Genomic DNA, 22,100 nt, shown 5'->3' with positions numbered 1-22,100 from the left:
CCGATGGCAGGCCAACAACCTTAATCCCCGTCCTTCCAGCGCCACATGCCTGGCGCGCCTCTTCCTGCCCGCTTCCATGCCACGCTGATAAGAAGGTGTCGAAGCCTGGAGACTTGTAGACCACCACTCAGGATGAGACGCCACCCCAAGTGGCAGCATTTGTGAGAGGCTGGTGTCAGATTCCTGGTCTCCAATGCCAACGTTCTCCTCTGACAATCCTGCCATCCGGTGCCCTCCGAGCCCTCCCACTTCCTTTTTCTGACATGAGCGCGCCGCGGCAACCTTATCACCGCCACGGCAACCGTACAAATGGAAAGAGAAATACATGGCACATCATCACCTGCCTCCTGCTGTTAACAGTCGGAAACAGATAACAATGATGGAATAACACGGTGGAACTTTTCCCGGTTACTAGGATCCACACGGGCGGATCGGCGGCGGCGCCCGTTCCCGCCGCAAGGGGGCCGATCCGTTCCCTTCGCCGGATCTTATTGGATCTCTCGTTTCTATTTGCGCGCTTTTTTTTTTTCGTATCCGTAGAAAGAGGCTCCCCGGTTCTATTCCCACGGGGGTGGAGGGGCTTCCTATGTGGAGGCTCCATGTTCTCCAGGTGTCTGTCTGGGGTTCCTCGGGGTTCTCCGGGTTCCTCCCGCGGTCCAAACACATGCATTGAGGAACATGAACTGTCTGGACGGGGGAATGAAAGGGTGAACAGTTGTATGTCGCTATATGACACGTGAATGAATGAGTGAATACTTGTACGTCTACAGTATATGACATGTGAATGACAGGGTGAATTGCTGTCTAAATAAACATAGGAATGATTGTTTGTCTATATGACGTGTGAATGACAGGGTGAATTTTTTATGCCCATATATGATACGTGAATGAGAGAGTGAATGGTCGTGTCTTTATATAATGATTGTTTGTCTATATGACGTGTGGATGACAGGGTGAATTTTTTATGTCCATATATGACATGTGAATGAGAGAGTGAATGGTCGTGTCTTTATATAATGATTGTTTGTCTATAGGACGTGAATGACAGGGTGAATTTTTTATGTCCATATATGACATGTGAATGAAAGGGTGAATGGTCGTGTCTTTATATAATGATTGTTTGTCTATAGGACGTGAATGACAGGGTGAATTTCTAATGTCCATATATGACACGTGAATGAGAGAGTGAATAGTTGTGTCTTTATATAACACAGGAATGGTCGTCTGCCTAGATGTCGTGGGAATGACAGGGTGAATTGTTGTCCATATGACTTGTGAATGAGAGGGTGAATGGTTTATGTCCTTATAGAACATGTGAAGGAGTGAATAAATCTAAAATCTTAAAAACTAAAATAAAAAAAAAAAGTCTCCCACTTACTGTAAATTGTAATAATTTATCTGTATATAAGTTCATAGCTGTGCAATATTTCATTTCATAACAGCTACATATACAATACTTTTTCATACTCTTTTGCACTCCTTATCTTTCACTTGGCACTTAAGACACTTTATAGTTTATTTGTATTTCTTATTCTTCCCCTTTTTTTTTATTGTTTACAAAATTTTCTACTATTATTCATTACTGTTAAGTTATTCTTGTAACTCTAGTACAACAATTTCCTTCAGGATAAATAAAGTTCTTCTTATTCTTATAAGTGTTTGTATGGCTGCAGTACATGACGTGTGAATTGTTGTATGTCTTTATATGACATGTGAATAAGCGTGTCGATAATTGTGTCTTTATATAAACAAGGGAATGGTTGTCTGCCTATATTGACAGATTATGAATGAATGAATGAACTCTTTTAATTCCATAGAAGCTAATTGCTAACTGAATGATTACCCTTTAAAATCTAACCCGAGCTCCCACCCGCCAATCATTTTTAAAGAAAATTATGAATGATATTTTCTCATCTCCTTTTCCGATCGATTGTTTTCCGCTCCCCGAACCCCGACTGATACAGATACCCCGCTTTCTCCGAGTCCCCATGTTCTCCAGGGGTTCCTCAGGGTTCTCCGACACGCCGACACACACGTGAAATCACATACGTGACGACGGTTGCGCGGCTCCATCCGGGGCTCGGCGACGGGACCGTGAGAGGGCAGGTTGTCACAACTAAGAGTCAAGTTAGTGTTGTTGAAGAGTCGGGGTTGGAGGAGGCGGAGGGCGTCAGAACACACTGTTCGTTTGGAGATAAGGAGGAGAGGGTGGACGGAAGGCCGGACGGAGGACCTACAGTGTCGCCCCGTGGCCACAAGGAGAAGCTCCGATTCTTCTGCCGTGTCTGGTTTACAGCCAGAAGATCAGGATCAATGTCAGGATTCCAGTGAACGAAGGCAACGCTTCACATTTATGGCAAGAAGGTGGATTTATACACTTGGATTCTGTCTACGGACGGTGAACGTCAATGCTTTCATCACTAAACACGCACACAAATATCGATAGAAACAGTACACACACGTATAGAGGTATTTGCACACACACACACACACACACACGTATATAGATATTTGCACACACACAGATATAGATATTTGCGCGCGCACACACACGTATGAGGATATTTGTGCGCATGCACACACGTATATAGATATTCACACACACACGTTTATAAATATTTACGCGCACACACACACACACAGATATCATACGCAGGTATATAGATATTTGCGTGCACACACACACACATATAGATACACACACATGTATATAGATATTTGCACACACACACACGCACACACAGATATTATACACAGGTATATAGATATTTGCGTGCACACACACACCCACACGTATATAGATATTCACACATGTATATAGATATTTGCACACACACACACACACACACACACACACACACGTATATAGATATTCACACATGTATATAGATATTTGCACACACACACACACACACACACACACACACACACACACACACACACACACACACACACACACACACACGCATATATACATATATGTATATGACCAAAAGTATGTGCTCACCTCCGTTGCCTAAGCTGCAGTGAGATCCAGGTCCTGGTCCACAGGTTCTCCAGGTCCTGGTCCACAGGTTCTCCAGGTCCTGGTCCACAGGTTCTCCAGGTCCTGGTCCACAGGATCTCCAGGACGTGTGTCCACCGCTCAGCTAGAACAGCTTCACCTCTCCAGTGAAGTCCGTCCACGAGCTTCAGGAGTGTGTTCACGGCAATTTTTGCGCATTCTTTCAGAAGCTCATGTGTGATGTTTGGACGAGGAGGCCCGGCTCTGGGTCTCCGCTCTACTTCATCCCAAAGATGTTCCACGGCGTTGAGTTCTGGACTCCACGTCTCCATGGAGTTTGCTTTCTGCACGGTCGTGTTGGAAAAGGAAGGGTCCAGATCCAAACCGTTCCCACCAAGTTGGGAACGTGGATTCGTCCAAAATATCTCGGTATGCTCCAGCTTTCGGAGGTCCTTTCATCTCTGCGTGCCGTTCTTCAGCTCTTCTGAAGGCCACCTGAAGTTTGGAGGTTGGTAGCAAGTGACTCTTGGTGCCGAGGTGCTTGATTTGACGCACCTGTGGCCGTGGAAGTGATCAGAACACCTGGTTGCAATTACAGTATACACTTGTTTTTCACGGGGGTTACGTTCCAAAAAGAACCTGTGACAGGCAAAATCGGTGAAGTAGAAACCTTATTTTTTTTTACAATTATTATACAATTAAATACTCTATTATACATTGAACAGAAAGAACAAACCATTTTACAGGCTCAATCATTTATTTCACAAATAAAAGTACTGTACTTTAGAAAGGTTTTTTTCAACAGATAATGTCTGTGCTGTACTGTCAAATAATAATTTTGATCATCAATGTGAACAGAAGGCGTCAAATGGCGGAGATTAGCTCCGCCCACCGCGACCCGAGTAATTGGATTAAACGGGAGAAAATTAAAAATGATTATGAAAATAATTGCGGACAGTTGCAACCCTTTTTGCATCCTTATTAAAACTTATCGCCGCTGTCGTCCTTATGTTTTTTTCTTCCTTCTTTATGGAACGAACGGAAGATTCATTCATTCCGTAATGCCGACCTACAGCCGCATAGCTTTTAGCTTCCCTTAGCATGTCCAGAAGTTTAACTTTATCTGCCATAGATAGCATCTTCCGCTGCCTTTTGGGCCCTTTTGTCGCTCCAGAGCGTTTTGTCAACATTATGGGTTTTAGAGAAACTGAAAATTGCAAGAGAATTTGCACGTACGTCATGTAAATTCGTCAAGCTGTTTTACGTACGTGTACATATTAAACCGCAACGTTATTGACGCACAGGTAGAGAAGAAGCGGAGTGACTTTTAAGCCAATCAGAATGCAGAACACAATGCACCATGCAAATCCGTGAGGTAGCGAAACCATGAAAAGTAAACTACGTTATAGCGAGGGATCACTGTATTTCGAGGGCTGAGCCAATACTTTTGGCCATATAGTGTATATATACATATACATAAACACATATCTGATTGATTTATTATTCTATTTATCCACTCATCTCACCGAGCACATCGATCATGTGGATTTTAAAGCTGATTTTGAGTGGAAATATGCAGAATGAGATGATATAAAATATATGCACATATAGAGAGAGATGGATGTGGAGGATGAAGTTACTTTCTGAATGTTTTAGGATGGATTTTAGGATGCTGTGCTTCATCTTTACGGGCCTTTACGCCGTCTGAGCGAGGATCTTTTACGACGTGAACCTGCCGGAGAACGTAAAGGCTGCCGGGGACGCTGCCTTTTATGGGGACTTTAAAAAAAATGTAAAAAAAAATTATGAAACTCTGATTTCTCCTCTTAAAAGTTGAAAACCCTTGGATTCCCCTTTTAATAATATCAATTTTTTTTTTTTTTAAATAAAAAACAGATCCCGAAAGTTGCTGAGTTGGGATTCCGGGTGACGCCCCGTCCAAAATCAGGATTATTTCATTTTTGCATGTCAACATTCCAGTTCACATTTTTCCATGCTACCCTTCGCTGCTCACGCTATCTGGCATTCAGTGTTTTTCTCGAATGTGCATTTGATAAGAAATGCTTTGAATCCTTCTTGGAAGACGACAATGAGTCAATCCAGGGGCGTCTTCACGTCCACTTGGGTGGACGGAGGTCACGTTCTATGGTCCACTGAAGAGATGTTTGAAAAACACCAAAAGTGCTCCGAAAATAAAGATAAATGATTTAACATAATGTTCAGAAAACTTATCCTTGCATTAAATTTCGAGCAAACACGCTCAGATGTTTACCAGAAGAATGAACTAAGAAGAAGACCAGCACATGTTAGATGTTTGTGAGAGAAGGTAAGAGATGGTTGGGCGGGAGAGTGGAGGTCTAGAGGAAGACCAAAAGAGAAGATTGTGAGAGAGTTGATCCAGAGAATAGGGTTTGATGGAGAAGGTTGATTGGCCGTGGAGACCCCTGAAGGGAAAAGCCCAAAGGAGAAGAAGAAGAAGAAGAAGAAGAAGGGGTCAACAGTCCAGAGCAATGGAGAAAGTGGAGAGGAGGTGGAGGAACGTGTCAGGGGGAGCATCAGGAAATGAAAGGTAAGGTGTAGGAGATGGAGGTGACAATCTTTGGGAGGATCAGAGGGACAGCAGGGATGGAGATGAAATCAGACTGAGATGATGCAGGGGTTGGAGCTGCAAGGCAGGAGGTCCAGAAGAAGAGCAGAGGAGGAAAGAGGATGGGAAGCGTGAGAGGAGAAGGTTAGAAGATTTATAGATGTAGTGAGAGATGATATGAAGGTAGTTGGTGTGAGAGAGGAGAATGCAGAGAACATGTTTAGATGGAGAAGGTTGATTCGCTGTGGAGACCCAAGAAGGGAAAAACCCAAAGGAGAATAAAGATTCCTGGTAGGAATCTGAGGAAGAGTTTTCTGCGCTACATGTCAAATCAATTATTTTTGGAGCATTTTGGTTGTGTGGATTTTTTTTTTCCAAATCTTTATTCAGTGGAGTTTGCAGGTCTGGATATCTCCAGGTTTGAGGAGCACATTGACATGTTTAGATGTTTCCAGACGAGCTGCACCGCGCATGACACAACTCCGCGCGCGCATGCGCAGTGGCGACCCCGTTCGTGAGGAGGAATTTTTTGTTTATTTTCGTGGCTAGCTTTTTCGGCAAACGTGTTGTTGTTAGCCCACACTGTCCGTGGGCGTAGATGAGGGGCGCTCGGACGGACGAATCGTCGTTTCGCGGCTCCGAGAGATTGACGATTCTCGGGGTAAAAGGCGGTCGATAAAAAAAAGACCGTCATTGAAGAAGGTTAGCGAGCTAGCGTGAAGTTGATGAATGTCTCCTAGCATTAGCATAGCCGCGAGTGAGTGTGCTAGCCAGCTAGCCAAAACAACAGTGCGCCCGTATGAACGTTTCGCCGAGTTTGAGCCGCCCACGTATCGTCTTCCACGGGCGGGACTGACTCTACCGCGACCCGAAATCACGGTAAGGCAATAAATTAGATATTAGTCGTTCCGGGGTGGGAAGTAAAGCCGTTTCGGACCCTTCGCAGCCCGGCGGTAGCTAACAACACCCACTCAACATTAGCGGCTAAGTTAGCTTTGCAGCAACTCTACTTCGTACATGTTGCGATGCCATCACACATTCACGAGTAAAAGTAGAATAAAAAGTGTTTTCGCCGGGTATTCCGGCCACAAAAGAGTAAGTGGTGACATTACCTGTGAAGCTCCGGCAATCTCCTTGCATATCGGTGGCTACGTCCGCTGAGAAAATCCTTTAAAACCCCTCCGACGATGAATCATTTTCCATTTAACCCTAATGTTTGTTAACTCGCAAAGAAAACACGCAAGTAAATAAGTCCTCGTTGCTGTGTCATGTCTTAATCAAAAGTCACGGTCAACTTTGAATTTTAATGATATTGCCATGTGTTGTCTTTTGAAAGTAATGGCAACAGTTTGAGTGATGCTGATCGCATGTAAATGGGTGTATTTACGCCCCTCGTAGGGCAGCCTCTAATTTAAGACCTCCTGTTTCAGGTTGCCGATCCCCGATTTAATCTGTGGTAACTCCACAATATCTGGCAATATCACTGAGGAAAGTGCTCTAAAAGCCTCCCCAAGGCTGAACCCCAAGGAGCAAGATGTCAATCACCAACACCCCTACGAGCAATGACGCTTGTCTGAGCATTGTGCACAGTTTGATGTGCCACCGGCAGGGAGGGGAAAGCGAAAGCTTTGCTAAACGCGCCATCGAGAGTCTCGTCAAGAAACTGAAAGAGAAGAAGGACGAGCTGGACTCCCTCATCACGGCCATCACCACCAACGGAGCTCATCCCAGCAAGTGTGTGACCATACAGCGGACCTTGGATGGACGCCTGCAGGTGACGTCCCGGTCGGCGCGACGGTTTGTTCGCGTCAAAAGTAAAACCGCGCCTTCGGCTCATTCGCCTGTGTGATTCTCAGGTGGCGGGTCGTAAAGGATTCCCCCACGTCGTCTACGCCAGGCTGTGGCGGTGGCCGGATCTGCACAAAAACGAATTAAAACACGTGAAATATTGCCAGTATGCCTTCGATCTCAAATGTGACAACGTGTGTGTCAACCCATATCACTACGAGAGGGTCGTTTCACCCGGCATCGGTAAGTCACCCCTTATTTGGTTTTGCCTGTATGTCGCTGTCGCCGATTAAGAAAATGTTCAAATCTAAAGCGATCCTGTGGCGGGCTTGGTTTTTGCAGATCTATCAGGACTGACCCTTTCAAGCTCAGGTAAAGCAAGTTCTCCGTTTTCCCCCGTTTCACTTTGGTTGTGCGGTTAGAAACGTCTTACCCGAACTTTCCGTCTCGTCTCAGGGCCGCACATGGTAAAGGACGAGTACGACTACGACAACCAGCAGTCTCACTCCAGCTCTGAAAGCCACCTGCAGACAATCCAGCATCCTCCATCGAGACCGGGTCCACAGGAGACCTTCGGCAGCCCTGCTCTGCTTCCTCCATCAGAGGGCAGCAGTTCGGCTTCCACCTCTGCTTTCTCCTCCATCAGCGCTGGGCCTTCAAGTGAGACGCCGCAACAACCTGGAACACTCAGACTTTTCTTAAATTTCAATATAAAAGAAAACAAAACCAAGAATAACGTAAAAAGCATCGTATCTATTGGGCTAATTTACACCTTAATTTGATTAAGACAGGTCTTAAATTGTTTCCCTGCCGCCAACTACACTACACGATATGCCCATGTTTTACTTTTATCTAACATTTCGTCCTAACAATATTTAAGTGCTGGTTAACGTTTCAACTAAATTGAAGTAATACTCAATCGAACATAAACAGAGCATCTCATTATTTGTTTTCGCTCGTATTTACGTGATTTTTTTTTTCTGACGTCATGGAGAATCATCACTACTGCACTTAAACAGCGCTCAGACTCGTTTACGAGCCCCTTTTAGCCAAAACAAGCGGCGCCCATCCACTTTTCTCATTAACTCAGATGTTTTCAGCCCTTTCATTTATAGCTGGATTTCTGTTCAGCGGGTCAAAGTCAGACTGCGTGGCTCTCCGGCCGCTGAATGCTTGTCCACGCTTAGCCGCTAGTCGCTAATTCTAGTGGCTGTTTGCCATAAAACGCTATATTTAAGTGCAAAACATCGCAGTGTCAAACCTTTTTTTTTCCCTCAACAGCTCATTTGTCATTTAACACTGATCAAAAAAGCTTTGTTAATGACATCACCCTAAAATGAGAGCTATGGCACGGGTTTTAAATTTGCGTGAATTTCACCGCAGGCTTTTGGGCGTTTTATTTTCTTTTTTTCAGATGCTACCCCCGGCTGGAGCAGGAACAGCAGCTTCACCCCTGCGGTGCCTCAGCATCAGAACGGACATCTACAGCACCATCCGCCCATGCCTCACGCAGGGCACTACTGTGCGTTGACGGAAAACACTTTCTACCGAAGAGATTTAGACGCGCGGCCGTAAAAACAATCAGTCCGATTATTTGGTTTAGCAATTTATGCATTCATTCTGAAGACAAAATGCTCGGTCTGAGAGGTTTTAAAACATTTTAAACTGTTCCCACAGGGACTGTTACCAATGAGATCGCATTCCAGCCTCCCATATCCAACCACCCCGGTGAGTTTGGAGCTGTAGATCGAAAAGACGTTCTTACGTGCGCTGTGACGCCATCGACGCACCCCGTCTGATGCCGCCCGTGGATGTATGTTGCAGCCCCGGAGTACTGGTGCTCCATCGCCTACTTCGAGATGGACGTTCAGGTTGGCGAGACGTTCAAGGTGCCGTCCACGTGCCCGGTCGTGACCGTGGACGGGTACGTGGATCCATCGGGCGGCGACCGCTTCTGCCTGGGCCAGCTGAGCAACGTCCACAGGACGGAGAACATAGAGAGAGCCAGGTAGAAGCAACGCTCGCGGAGAACGACGTCCGAAAGCGTCGGCCGTCTTCGGCGTTTTATCCGCTCTTAACGCTTTTTCCTCTTTTCCCTTCAGGCTGCACATCGGGAAGGGAGTGCAGCTGGAGTGCAAAGGCGAAGGTGACGTGTGGGTGCGCTGCTTGAGCGATCACGCCGTGTTCGTGCAGAGCTACTACCTGGACCGAGAGGCCGGCCGCGCCCCCGGAGACGCCGTGCACAAGATCTACCCCAGCGCTTACATCAAGGTCAGACTCCTTAACGGTCGCCGACCGAACATTTTGGAGTTTCTCCTGGCCGATCCGGCGTTTTGCGTCATGTCCTCCCCCTCCTCAGGTGTTCGACCTGCGTCAGTGCCACCGCCAGATGCAGCAGCAGGCGGCGACGGCTCAGGCGGCGGCCGCGGCGCAAGCGGCCGCCGTGGCGGGGAACATTCCCGGACCCGGCTCGGTGGGAGGCATCGCCCCCGCCATCAGTAAGTGTTCCCGCCGCAGACGCCGGCCTCGGACGGGTCCGTTATTACCGCTTGCCTTAATGATCCTCATTGTGTGTTTTGAAGTGAAAGCGACGGCAGGGACTTTTCTTTTCACTCGGCACAGTGTGGAGCCAAGCAGCCAAATGAGAGAGAATTAGAAAGGAGAAGAAAAGAGGGTGATGCGGGCTGAGCATTCGTCTCCGTGCTCGCGCCTCGCCAGCTTTTGAATTGTTCTCCAGAAGGAAATGAAAAGGCTCGAGGCGACCAGCGATCTACTTAGCTCTCCGCACAAGAGTCTGTTTGGGGTGTCGGGCGAGAACTCCGGGAGGTTTTTTTTTTTTTTTTTCCCCCGCAAAGTTCCCACGCAGACATCTTCAACTGTGAGGCGATTAAATTGATATTTTTTTTTAACCAAAAAGTCTGAGCGATGAGAAAGTAGTGTGAATGCCACGGAGGATGTTTTCTTCTGAATGTCTCAAGGCTGCCCTGCCATCTGTACATTCTGGTCTCCTGGATTGCCCCAAAAAAAATAACAGATGATGGAATAACAGCGCTTCAATGTGACACGTTTGTCACGGCGTCCCCGGTATGACCCTTTTTTTTTTAAATTTTATTCACGGTTTGAGTCATCGCAGACCCGTTTCTGCATCTGCTTGGTAATTAGTTTCTAAATTCAAACTAATTATATCTGAAAGAAGGCACTGACAAAAACATCAGATGTTTAGAGGAGCCAGTGGAAAAAAAAATCAGCATTTAATCAAAAAAGTTTTTCACTTTAACATAAAAAATATACAGATGGTCGTCTGCAGTGTTTTGTGGTTCTGTTGTTGTATCCTATACATTTCTAAAAGTCTGGTGTTGCACGAAAACTAATTTTGCACGTCAACCGGTCGGCGAGGAAGACAGCTTTGTTTACATTCTGCTCAAGTTGGATTGCGCTGCGTTCCCTTTCTTGCATTCGTGTTGGTTTCTTTTTGGAAACTTTTTGCCCTTCATTACAGCTCCCAGGTGTGTTTTACTTTTGTTTTTACTGTATGGCGTTTTTTTTTTTTTTTTAAGTATGTTGGACGGGCGCAGGACATGTATGCTCGCTGTGACAGTGGTGCGGTGTGCTGTAGGTGGAACAGAGAAGTGGGACTCCATCAGGGATCAGCTCTGAGCCCCTTCTGTTTGCAGTGGAGATGGACAGACTGACAGATGAGGTTAGACAGGAGTCTCTATGGACCATGATGTTTGCAGATGACATTGTGATCTGTAGTGAGAGTGAATAACAGGTTGAGGAACATCTTGAGAGGTGGAGGTGTGAGCTGGAAAGGAGAGGAATGAAAGTTAGTTGCAGCAAGAGAGAATATATGTGTGAATGAGAGGAACTCGAGTGGAACGGTGAGGCCACAGGGAGTGGAGATCAAGAAGGTGGAGGTGTTCAAGTACTTGGGGTCAACAGTCCAGAGTGTAGGAGAGTGTGGAGAAGAGGTGAAGAGACGGGTTCAAGATGGTTGGAATGGGTGGAGAAAAGTTTCAGAGGTACGAAGAGATAGAAGACGATCAGCCAGAAGGAAAGGAAAGGTGGAGGAGACACTGGTGAGATGCTCTACAAACATGACAATGACCAGAAGACAGAAGGCAGAGCTGGAGGTTGCAGAGATGGTTCTCTTTGGGAGCGACCAGGATGGAGAGGATCAGGAATGAGTCCATTAGAGGGACACCACGTGGTAGATGTTTAGGAGAGAAGGTTGGGTCATGGACAGAGGAGGAAGAGACAGTATATTGGTAGATGCTGGAATTGGAGGTCTAGAGGACGACCAAAGAGAAGATGGATGGATGTAGTGAGAGAGGACATGAAGTGAGCTGGTGTGGAGAGGAGGATCCAGAGAAGAGGGTGAGATGGCGAAGCTGGATTCACCGTGGAGACCCTGAAGGGGAAAAGCCCAAAGAAGAAGACCGTATGGTGGTTTTATGTCCTAGATAATGAGTTCCTCGCTGTGTTAACGAAGGCACTCCTTGACGGTATAGAAATGACGTCGCGCCGCAGAAACGGAGCTCCCGACGCAAGCCGAGGACCTCTTGTAGCGAACGGTCCGTGAAAGGTCGAGCGGTTTAGCCTCCGTCCGACTCAAACCCCCTCCCTCCCCCACCTGCAGGTCTCTCCGCCGCCGCGGGAATCGGCGTGGATGACCTGCGGCGTCTGTGCATTCTGAGAATGAGCTTCGTGAAGGGCTGGGGGCCGGACTACCCGCGGCAGAGCATCAAGGAGACGCCCTGCTGGATCGAGATCCACCTACACCGAGCCCTGCAGCTACTGGACGAGGTCCTGCACACCATGCCCATCGCCGACCCCCAGCCCCTGGACTGAGGCTCCGCGGGGACGCCGGAGAGGACGGAGGGAGGGAACCGAGAAATTAAGACTCTACTTTGAATTTGACCACTCCGCCAGCGCCGGAGGAGCGCCGGCGTGGGAACAAGGACGCCACGGCCAGCAGTATAGTCCACGCGCTGCTTTACAACCTCAACACTGTGAGCGCTAACCGTTCACCCGGAACCCGGAGGGAGCCGGGCGTCCCACCCCCGCGTCTTATTTCCCAAATCCCGCGCCTTTCAACACACACTTTTAACACCAAAGAGTGAAAAGACGTCTTTTCTTTCTCCCATCGTTGGATCCTTTTCACATTTTGTCGATTCCGCGCAACATCCGGGTTGGAATATACTGCTGGTCCCCGTCCCGTTCCACCTCCTCGTGCTCTCGCAAAGCGGGACGTTTCTGTAAAATCATGTTATTCATGGCTCACCTTCTCGCCAGATGTAACCTTTCGATGAGTTCTGATTCCGCGTCTTTTTAATTTTAACGTGAAAAGCCCCCTTTTTTTTCTTTTTTTTAAACCGACCTCGACTCGCAGCGCCCATAAAAACATCCATCCTACGATCAACCGCGGCTGCGACATGTTTTCTACACTCACATTATTTGTTAGACATTCAATTTAGACGCCCGGTGTTCTTTAGCACTTTAACCATCCGGCTCGAGGATCTAGTTCGTGCGGCCGCTCGACGTATCCCGCTTTTAACCCTCCCGCTTCGCTACGCCGTCGAGCGCGGAGGAGATTCTAGAAGTACACGACGTTGGCGGCATCTTTGAATCTAAAACACTACGGCGACTCGCCGCCCGTTTTCACCCAGTATTAGCGGGATCGCAATCCTAGGATGGCGAAGGAGGCGGCGGACCGCGAGAGGAAGCGTAAGCCATACCGATGCCAAATATCCCCCGAAACAAACACAAATCCACACCGGACTGTCATTTCAGTATTACCTTTGCTTGTTTTTTTTCTGGATTTTTCACTTTTTCTTCTTCGCTCAGCGCCACCGGTCAAACGATATTTTGGTATTCGGAGCTGTGTTTACTTAACGACGACGGTATTTTCTACTATTTTTGCTACCTTTTACGACGGAGTGCTGTACACTTCCACGGGAGGCGCGAGGTTTATGGAGAAACTGCTCATCTATTAATCTTTACTATTACGCCATTCATGCTCGGTGCATAGAGTTGAGAGATATGTGTTTATATGTACGAATACGGTTGAATAAAATTTAATGGGCTAACACTTATTCTGACATCCTGAGAAGTTTGATTTTTATTTGACTTGTTTTTACTGTATTATAGAGACCCATTTATGAGTGTTTTTATTGTATATTATTCCCCAGAGAGTATAAACCGTTTGTTTTTTCGCTGGTGGAAGAGTGAGATTATATTTGAAATGAGTCCCGATGTTCTTTAAACACAGAGGTTAGAGCTGGTTACTTTTGCTATTTTTTTTTTTTCTTAACCCAGAATTTGCATAATGTTGAAAACTACTACTACTACTGTTCTAAAACTGCAAGTTTAAACCATTAAAGCTGAGTTTTCGTACCTCGGCCGCCTTTTTGTGTGTCGACTTGGTTCCAGTTTGTGGGGGTTGTGTTGACACCGGGCCGCCCGGAGCATCGAGTCAAAGCCAGACTGGAGAAAACAAGATGCTGAGGATTTCAAACGCCACAAGGTTTAATAGATGTTGGAATTTACTTGGAGATGATCAGCGGGAGCTGCTTTGGAGATCTAGAAGAAGCGTTAGACGGTGCGGAGAAAGGAGCTGGTTGCCTGACGTCCAAAGCAGGACAGAAGGGGGTCAGAGTGGTGCAGGACATGTATGCAGGCTGTGACACGGTGATGCAGAAGTGCAGCCTCTTCTTGTTTGCTCTGGACAAAAACAGAGGGACAAGAACATCCGTAGACCGTGACGTTTGTAGACGACATCGCCGTATGTAGTGACGGCGGGTGGAGCAACATCTAGAGAGGTGGAGGTATGACCTGGAGAGGAGGGGAATGAAGGTGAGCGGCAACAAGACAGAATACATGTTTGTGAATGAGAGGAACCCAAAAAGGGCGGTGAAGCTACAGGGGGTGGAGGTGAAGAAGGTGGAGAATTTGGCGGTCAACAGTCCAGAGCAACTAGAGATACCAGGGCGCGAAAGCCAGAAGTGTCAGGTGTGATAAAGTATCAGCCAGATGGAGAGGAGAAGGTGGAGAACATGGAAGTGAGAGCTAGCTGGAGGCAGCAGAGATGAAGGAGTTCATCAGAGGGAAAGCATGTTAGATGTTCTGGAGAAAATGTCACACGGAGATGGTTTGGACATGGACAGAGGAGGGATGTTGAGGTCGGCGCTACCAGGAAGGAGACCAGAGGTTTTTGGATGGAGCGAAAGACCAGAGAGGGTGAGATGGTGACCTCTGAAGGAGAAGAAGTCGAGACGCCGGAGTCTGAACAAGAAAACGTTTATTACTGCAAAGACAAGTCACAAATTTTAAGAAAACAACACTAAAGCTAGCCTGAGCTGAGATCTGAAATATTCAGAAAAAACAAACTACATGTGTCTTTAATAGTTCCTATATTCAGCAATACGACACACTAAATGATAACGTCTTTATAAATATAAAAGTCCCCCGACTCTCCTTTTTTTTATATGTAAAATACAGACTACAAATCACGCATCGGTCCGCCAATTCGTAAAAGATACATCATATGAAGAAAAACTTAACGGCACGCGGAAAGAAAGTCACATGGAATTCGTGTGTGTGTATATATTATACCAGATACTATACATTATTCAAAAGAGGGGAGAAAAATAAAATAAAACCGAAGTCACACTTAAGCCAAACGATCTGATCGTGTTCACCGAGAGAACAAATCAAATGAGGACAAATAAATATATACTTTTTTTTTCTTAAATATATACATTTTCTTGTCTAGGGTGAAAGAAAAGAATTAAAACAATAATAAAAAAAAAAAACCTTTCTCCAAAATGTCACTGCCAAACGCTTTGTGCTTGCATCAGAGCGTGCTACAGATGGCCACAACTCACTAGACTAATCGAATGGCACTTGAAAACATCCAAAATACAAAATCTCCCAAAAAACAGGGTCACGGCATTTGAAAAAAAAAAAAGTCACAATCATGGGAAAAAACAAACAAAAAAAAAAACTGGTTCGGGTTTTGTTTTTTTTTTTCTTTTTTTTTTTCTTTTACTTACAGCAACTCTCCATAAACTCAGTTCTATACAGTAAAACGCCGCCTGCAGGGTTGCAGAGGAACTACTGCTGTGTGTGTGTGTGTGTGTGTGTGTGTGTGTGTGTGGCATCACATCCAGGTAATAAATAATCCGGCGTGGTCTCGGCGGCAGCACCTGTGCAATGGGAACGCCCGGCTCCGTCGGCGGCCCACCGGAGACCCTTTTTTTGGGGGTTTTGGGGGGAAAGGCACTGGAGTCTGCTGTGGGTCAGTGAAGCTGCCGTGGTGTCCAGGTCAAGAACCTACTCCTTTGTTTGTTTGTTTTTTTTAAAAACCTTCTCGTGATAATCCAAAGGACTAGCTTATGTTTTTTTTTTTTTTCCCCGGACAGCGCTTATGACAAAACTGTTTTACTTCGAGGATTTCAAAAATAATAATAATAATAATAATAATAAAAAAAAAGAAGGTACAGCATCAGCCTGCAGTTTCCTCAGGCAGGCTTGGAATTGCAGCTTTTAGAAAAAAAAAATAAACAAACAAACAAAAAAAAATGTCTGGCACAGAAGTCGACTTGAACCAAAATAATGTGAAGAAAAAAAAAGATAAAAAAAATAAATGGTTGGCGTGCACGGCCAGAAAGCACTTATGATCCCCAAAAACAAGAATTAAGATCCAGAAAACTTTTCCAGGCACCAAATAATACGTCTAGGAGGAGGCGGGCAATTTACACCGAGGGGGCGGGGCTTAAAAAACAAAACAAACAAAAAAAAAAAAAAAAAACACCCAAAGAAGAAGATCCTACAACTGAACTGTAACCAACACACACACACACACACAGACATGCGCACACACACCTCGGTTACATCACATTTCGGTGCCTGTTCTTCCTTCTACGGTTCAAAGGTCATGGGGGCCGGAGGGGGCGGGGCTTCTGTCACGACCCGTTCTGATTGGACGCTTCGCGCTCCTGCACGCCGGCGACTCCCACCCCAGATTTAAAAAAAAAAAAAAAAAAAAAAAAAGTGTGATTGTTTCCGCCATCGAATCCCCGACCCGCCGGGGAGGAGATTCAGGCGTTCCAGTTTTCATCGCGGCCGCCGATCGATAATATTGATTATCCGCGACGACTTCTGGGTGGCAGCTTTCACGCGAGAAGGGCCCTCGTCAATCACCGTATCGATCAAACAAACAGTTTTTGCGGCGCAAAATTGTACAAAAGTTTTGTTTTTGTTTTTGTTTTTTTTTTGGTCTAAACAGCAAGACGATATCATCTTTATTGATTAGCGATCGACTCCCACACGCGCGCATCCTCCCCGGCTCTTCATTGATCCGTTAAGATACGTCGAATATCTTTTTTTTTTTTTTTTTGCGGGGAAGGCTGGCGGGTGTATCGATCCATCGACGGGACGATCGGCAGACTTATTGATTACGAGTCCGACGCGTTTCACGGCGAAAACTGACGATTTTTTTTTTTTTTTAAAGTTTGAACAGAGCGTTTTCCTCCACGGGCAGATGAACACATGAGTTAGAAATCATTCAAAAAAAATAAAACAAAAACAGTTTAAAAAAGCTTAAATCCATCCATGCATGATTTACAAAGTAAACAACAATCCCCCCCCCCGTCCTTCTGTACAGCAGGTCTGCACTTTACAACGCTCGTCGAAAAAACCCACGTTTACAAGCATCCAAAGCCAAAGAGACGTGACAATAAATAGCAATAAATATATATTTTTTTTTGTCGTTTACGCGAGAAATTTTTTTTTTGTTTACGAAGAGTCGTAAAGAAGAAAAAAAAAAAAAAAAAAAAAAAAATCCTATTCAGAGGATTAATCTCAATGTTCTCCGTCACACAGAAGGCTTTTACAGTTCAAGTATAGATGAAGCGTCGGTCCCCGCGCCCCCCCCACCCCGTGACCCCGTGACCCCGCGACCCCACCGCCAACACCAACACCCCGTTCACAGTCGATCAGCTAATTACAGAGGAGCTACCTTAAAGATCACGTACAATCAGATCAACCACATAAAAAGCAACAAATATATGGAGTGTGTCAGCATTATATATATATATATATTTATATATATATATATACTATACATATATTCATCTATTCATATATATATATATATGTGTGTTGATATATATATATCTTTATATCTCTTTGAATATCAGAAAATATCTACTTTTGGTCCACTGTACAAAGATGAGCTTCCAACAGAGATCAGAGGGTGACGCACTCCACGGGCTTGGAGAGGACAAAAAAAAAACAAAAAAACAGCGAAGCGACAAATGTGTCGCGTGTGTGTGTGTGTGTGTGTGTGTGTGTGTGTGTGTGTGTGTGCGCGATAAGGTTCGGACAGACTGTGCTGCGCGCATCGAGGAAAGAAAAAACAAAACAAAAAAAAAAAAACAAAAGGGCTGGCACCGCTGGTTTGAGGTAGGGTGACTGATGGATGTGTTCCAACACACACACACACACACACACACGCTTGCAACGCATCCAGCTGTGCGCACACACACACACACACACACACACAAAAACACGCATTCCACCTCAGGACAAAGGCTAATGCGAGAGTAGGCCTTGGCGGGAGGGCAGGGCACCGCGTTTAGAGCTGAAACCAAGTGTGTGTGAGTGTGTGTGTGTGTGTGTGTGTGTGTGTTGTGAACACTGACGCTGGGTCTCCAGAAAGCCTAATCGATGCAGGGCGGGAGGCAGGGGGCGGGGGGACAGCTGCATTGGAGGATAAGGCACTGTGATAAAGCCGAGGTACATTAAATCCCTGACATTCCTTCTGCTCTGCGACATGGCACTGTGGGACAGGAGACAGGAGACAGCTGCAGGCTCGCCCTCTCAGCTTCCTCTTTCTTTTGTTTTTGGTCCTTTGCGAGAAACTCCGTCGAGAGGGAGAGGGGCGTGTCCGGCGAGCGCGTCGTAAAAAACGCCACCGGGTAGCGTGGGTGGGAAAGGGGACGAAAAAAAAAACAAAAACAACAACGGAAAAAGGCAAGCGGGGTTAGCGCAGTGCATATCAAAAGCTAGCGGTGAGAATGTGTTTTGTTTTGTTTTTTTTGTTTTTATTTACATGAGTAGCAGCACAGACGTCTCCGGCGGGATGGGTGTTGTGTTTTTTTTTTTTTTTTGTTTGTTTCAAAATAAGAGCAGACTCACTCACACAGCTACATGATACGTGGAGAAAAAAAAAAAAAAAAAAAAAAAAAAAAAAAAGGAAAAATCCGTCAGAGATAAAACAGGAGAACACGAGGATAGCACCGTGAGATGAAGGTAATACCGATTCCGAAGCCGAACTATGTACATCGAAGCGGACCCCGCCCCGCCCCGCCCCGCCGCTCCCCCTCCGCACCCGAGCGCATCCGGAACATACCGAAGCGTGGACCGTCCCGCCGCCGCCCGGTAAGAAACATCTAGACTCACAAAGAGGGGGCGGATCTGGAGGCGTTCCCTCAGACGGAGGTGTAGGTGTTCCCCGTGGCGCTGCAGTGGCGGATGGTGGGCGTCCCGGCCGAAGGGGTGAGGATGTGCTCCGAGTGGTCCTGCGGCGGCTGCGGCAGCGAGTGCAGGACGCCCGGCTGGACCACGCCCACCACCGGGTGGGTGCCGTCCTCCAGCGCTCCCACCTGGATCACCTGGATCACCTCGTGCTCCGACTTCTCCCGCTTGGCCAGCGGCTCCCCGGTCTCCTCCGAGTCCTCCTCCAGGTCGCTGTCCATCCCGCTGGTTTCGTCTGGGGAGGTCGAACGCGGGAAAGTGAGGGCGGGGAATCCTTCCTGCCTGGTTTTTAGCTTATTTTATTCTTGTTGACGTCGAGTTTTAGTTGTCTTTGCCGCTGCTGTTGTCGTTGTTCTCTCTTATTTTCTATTTACCGTATTTTCCGCACTATAAGGCGCGCCTGAAAGCCTCGAATCTTCTCAAAAACTGACAGTGCGTCTTATGTGTGGATCAATATTGAGGCGCAAGAGGTCTCGCAGCTACCGGAAGCAGCCGCTAACTCCATTTTCTCCCGAAGAAGAAGTAGCGCGCGGTGCATGCTGGGATATATGACTGTGCGAAGCCTGTGTTTTCATTTAAATTTGTGTGTGTGTGTGTGTGTGTGTGTGTGTGTGTGTGCGCACGTTGCCGAGGTAGCAGCGGTAAAAACGGCACCTTTCAAGAGACATGCTTACGACGCAGAGTTTAAACTCAAGGCGTCACGCAGTAGAACCAGGGAATAGAGCAGCGGCGAGTAAACTCAACATTAACCAATCAGTGGTGAAGAAGTCGAGGAAGCGACAAGATGACCTGCGCTGAGTAAAGAAGACTAAATAGTTTCCAAGGAAACAAAGCAAGACGGCTACAGTTGGAGGACAAACTAACGGTGGGTTGTTGAACAGAGAGCAGCAGGTAGAAGCATCTACAGTCACTATTCCAATGAAGGCAACAATGCTAGCTCGCTAGCGACATGAACATCAATGAGGCGGTCCTTCTTGGACGCACCTTTTTTTTAAATAGTCCATTCATCGAAGGTGCGCCTTATAATCCAGTGCGCCTTATAGTGCGGAAAATACGGTACTTTCACCCTTACGGTCTTCCTTGTTGCTGCTGCTGCTGTTGTTGTTGTTCTCTCTGCTGTCTATTTGGTTGTTATTTTCTATTTATATTCATATTGATTTGACACTTATAATCTGTTACGCTGCTGTGACAAAAGAATTTCCCAAATGGGGGATCAATAAAGTTTATCTAATAAATCTGTTCCACATTTCATTTGATGCTCTATCTTTAAATTTAAATATTTTTAAGTTTTTGGCCTCTTATTTCAACTTTAAAATGATCACATTAAAGTACAGACATTATTTTGTATGTAATCATCCATACAGAATTAAACAAAAGTAAAAAATAAGAACTTTCTAAATTCAATATTGATTGAAAATACTTATTAAAATGTTTAAAAAAATAGTTTGGTGGGCCAGATAAAAAAAGCAAAACTGTCAGGGTTTTAAAATGCCCAAGTCTGAAATGTTCCCAAATAAAATTGATCTTATCTTATAACTCCATTCCTGCCCCCTGGTTTTTGTTGCATGTTTTTAAATTTTTTTAACATTTAAAAACAACAAATAATGCATGGAAAAAAGTTTTTCATTTGGTGCTCTATTTCTAACTGAGCTTGCTGGCTACAGCAGGGGTGGGCAACTAGCTAACATGTGAACTGAACGTAATGAAAAGTGCAATTGAAATATTTACATTTTATTTGAACTTTAAAATCATGAATGATCACACAAATATGCCGACAATATTTTGTATGGAATCATCCATCGAGTGAAAGAAGAGTAAAAAATAAGGAGTTTCTAAATTCAACATTGATTGATCAGATAAAGAAGGTGGATTCCCAGTGGCCGGAAGCCCAAAGGAGAAGACCATCTCATCTCGGCCCACTAACCTTTGTCGATGTTCGTGAGGGACAAGGTGTTGAGGCTGTCGAACTGCAACCAGAGACAAAACATCTCAGCCGGGGTTTCAAGGAGACGTCCGGCGATCGTTCGGACGGGCCGTACCTCCCCCATCACGCCGATGGGCGTCTCCCCGGTGGCCTGGGCCACCCGGTGCTCCACCAGGTAGAACATGTACTCGTCGTACAGCAGGCGGATCAGGTGGAACGAGCCGAAGCTGGCGGCGCTGCGCAGGGTCAGGTCCCGGATCACCATGGAGCTACGGAGCAAACGCAACCGTGAGGGTTCCGCGCCGTCGCCCGGACATCTCGGCGCGAGGTCGCCGCCGCCGCCGCCTCGTACCTGTAGAAGGACCACTTGAGCAGGAACTGCCGCGCCGCCCTGGGGAAGCTGGGCCGGTGCTCGTAGGGCTTCAGCACCTGGGTGACCACGTTGTCCAGCCAGGCGGCCCACTGCTCCAGGGAGCTCTGCTGCTGCAGCGTGGCCTTGAAGTCCTGCTCCAGGTGCTGCACCACGCCCTCCTCGCACTGGCAAACCCACGACGCCTGCTCCTGCTCGCGAGCGGAAAGGCCGCGTCACGCCCCGGGAAGCCGCCTCGGCGCCGCCGACGGTTCGGCGAGCTCACCTGCACGTTGGCGAAGTCCACGCGGTTGAGATCGCTCAGCATCTGGTTGATTTGTGACGTGTTCTGCAACACGGCACGGGCCGCCTGAGCCAGATGATTCAGAGACGTGTATCTACGCAGCGTTTGCGCAAAGGCACTAACAGCAGCAATCTGGAGCAAAAAACATAGCACGTGTTACCCGCCTCCTGTAATCTATTACTGTCATTTCAGACTTGTAACTGACTACTTCTTTTAAACAATGATTTTGTTTTGGTTTTTTTTTGGGAAGGCTAATCAGCTTCACGCCGATTAATGAATGACCACATGGACCGGCCAAGATCGGGAAGGTGCACTCGGCTCAGGTGGTTTTGGTCATCGACAACGGGAGTTTCAGCAGATACGGGCCATGCTGTGCACGGACGCAAATATCCGTATGCATTTCCAGTTTAATTTTCTGCACTGTTTAGTACAACTACTGTCTTTTCCAGGCTATTAGCCGCTACTGTTTTTCCCCCTCCCACACGCTTTTAAAACCGCGGCTCAAACGACGAAACGGCTAATTTATGCATTTTTTTGGGGGGAGGTGCTAACAAGCTTCACGACGCTAAATCGTTTAGCCTCGTCGCAGCGGACCGATGGAAT

At 46.5% G+C, this 22,100-nt stretch overlaps 2 protein-coding genes across 2 annotated transcripts in view; one reads left to right on the top strand and one right to left on the bottom strand.

Annotated features, from left to right (window-relative positions):
* Nucleotides 1–6,107: 6,107 nt before the first annotated feature.
* Nucleotides 6,108–16,435, top strand: smad4a (SMAD family member 4a). The gene is made up of 11 exons (XM_086151816.1): nt 6,108–6,470; nt 7,022–7,365; nt 7,448–7,622; nt 7,722–7,751; nt 7,836–8,039; nt 8,794–8,901; nt 9,057–9,107; nt 9,204–9,387; nt 9,482–9,650; nt 9,739–9,877; nt 12,019–16,435. The coding sequence occupies exons 2-11, from the start codon at nt 7,126–7,128 to the stop codon at nt 12,228–12,230; spliced, it is 1,512 nt and encodes a 503-aa protein (XP_086007942.1). The 5' UTR covers nt 6,108–6,470; nt 7,022–7,125; the 3' UTR covers nt 12,231–16,435.
* Nucleotides 14,665–22,100, bottom strand: part of rfx3 (regulatory factor X, 3 (influences HLA class II expression)) — a 20,437-nt gene continuing 13,001 nt past the window's right edge. Inside the window, exons 13-17 of the mRNA XM_086151817.1 lie at nt 21,480–21,629; nt 21,197–21,405; nt 20,960–21,113; nt 20,845–20,887; nt 14,665–19,155 (exon numbers count right to left, since the gene is read on the bottom strand). Of these exons, the coding sequence (XP_086007943.1) occupies nt 18,875–19,155; nt 20,845–20,887; nt 20,960–21,113; nt 21,197–21,405; nt 21,480–21,629 (837 nt within the window). The 3' untranslated portion in view covers nt 14,665–18,874. The remainder of the gene's footprint in view (nt 19,156–20,844; nt 20,888–20,959; nt 21,114–21,196; nt 21,406–21,479; nt 21,630–22,100) is intronic.

Source organism: Fistularia commersonii, chromosome 9 (genome assembly GCF_037954325.1).
Source record: "Fistularia commersonii isolate RoL2024-O1a breed Wild chromosome 9, RoL_Fcom_v1.0, whole genome shotgun sequence".
Taxonomy (NCBI): Eukaryota; Metazoa; Chordata; class Actinopteri; order Syngnathiformes; family Fistulariidae; genus Fistularia; species Fistularia commersonii.
The sequence above is the reverse complement of the archived record's forward strand: the minus strand, read 5'-3'. Positions and strand labels throughout refer to the sequence as shown.

Bases quoted from the DNA above. Each gene is read 5' to 3' on its own strand.
- smad4a (XM_086151816.1), top strand. From the start codon at position 7,126: ATGTCAATCACCAACACCCCTACGAGCAATGACGCTTGTCTGAGCATT. The intron at 7,366-7,447 runs GTGACGTCCCGG...TGTGATTCTCAG, and splicing joins CCTTGGATGGACGCCTGCAG to GTGGCGGGTCGTAAAGGATT. The intron at 9,651-9,738 runs GTCAGACTCCTT...CCCCCTCCTCAG, and splicing joins ACCCCAGCGCTTACATCAAG to GTGTTCGACCTGCGTCAGTG.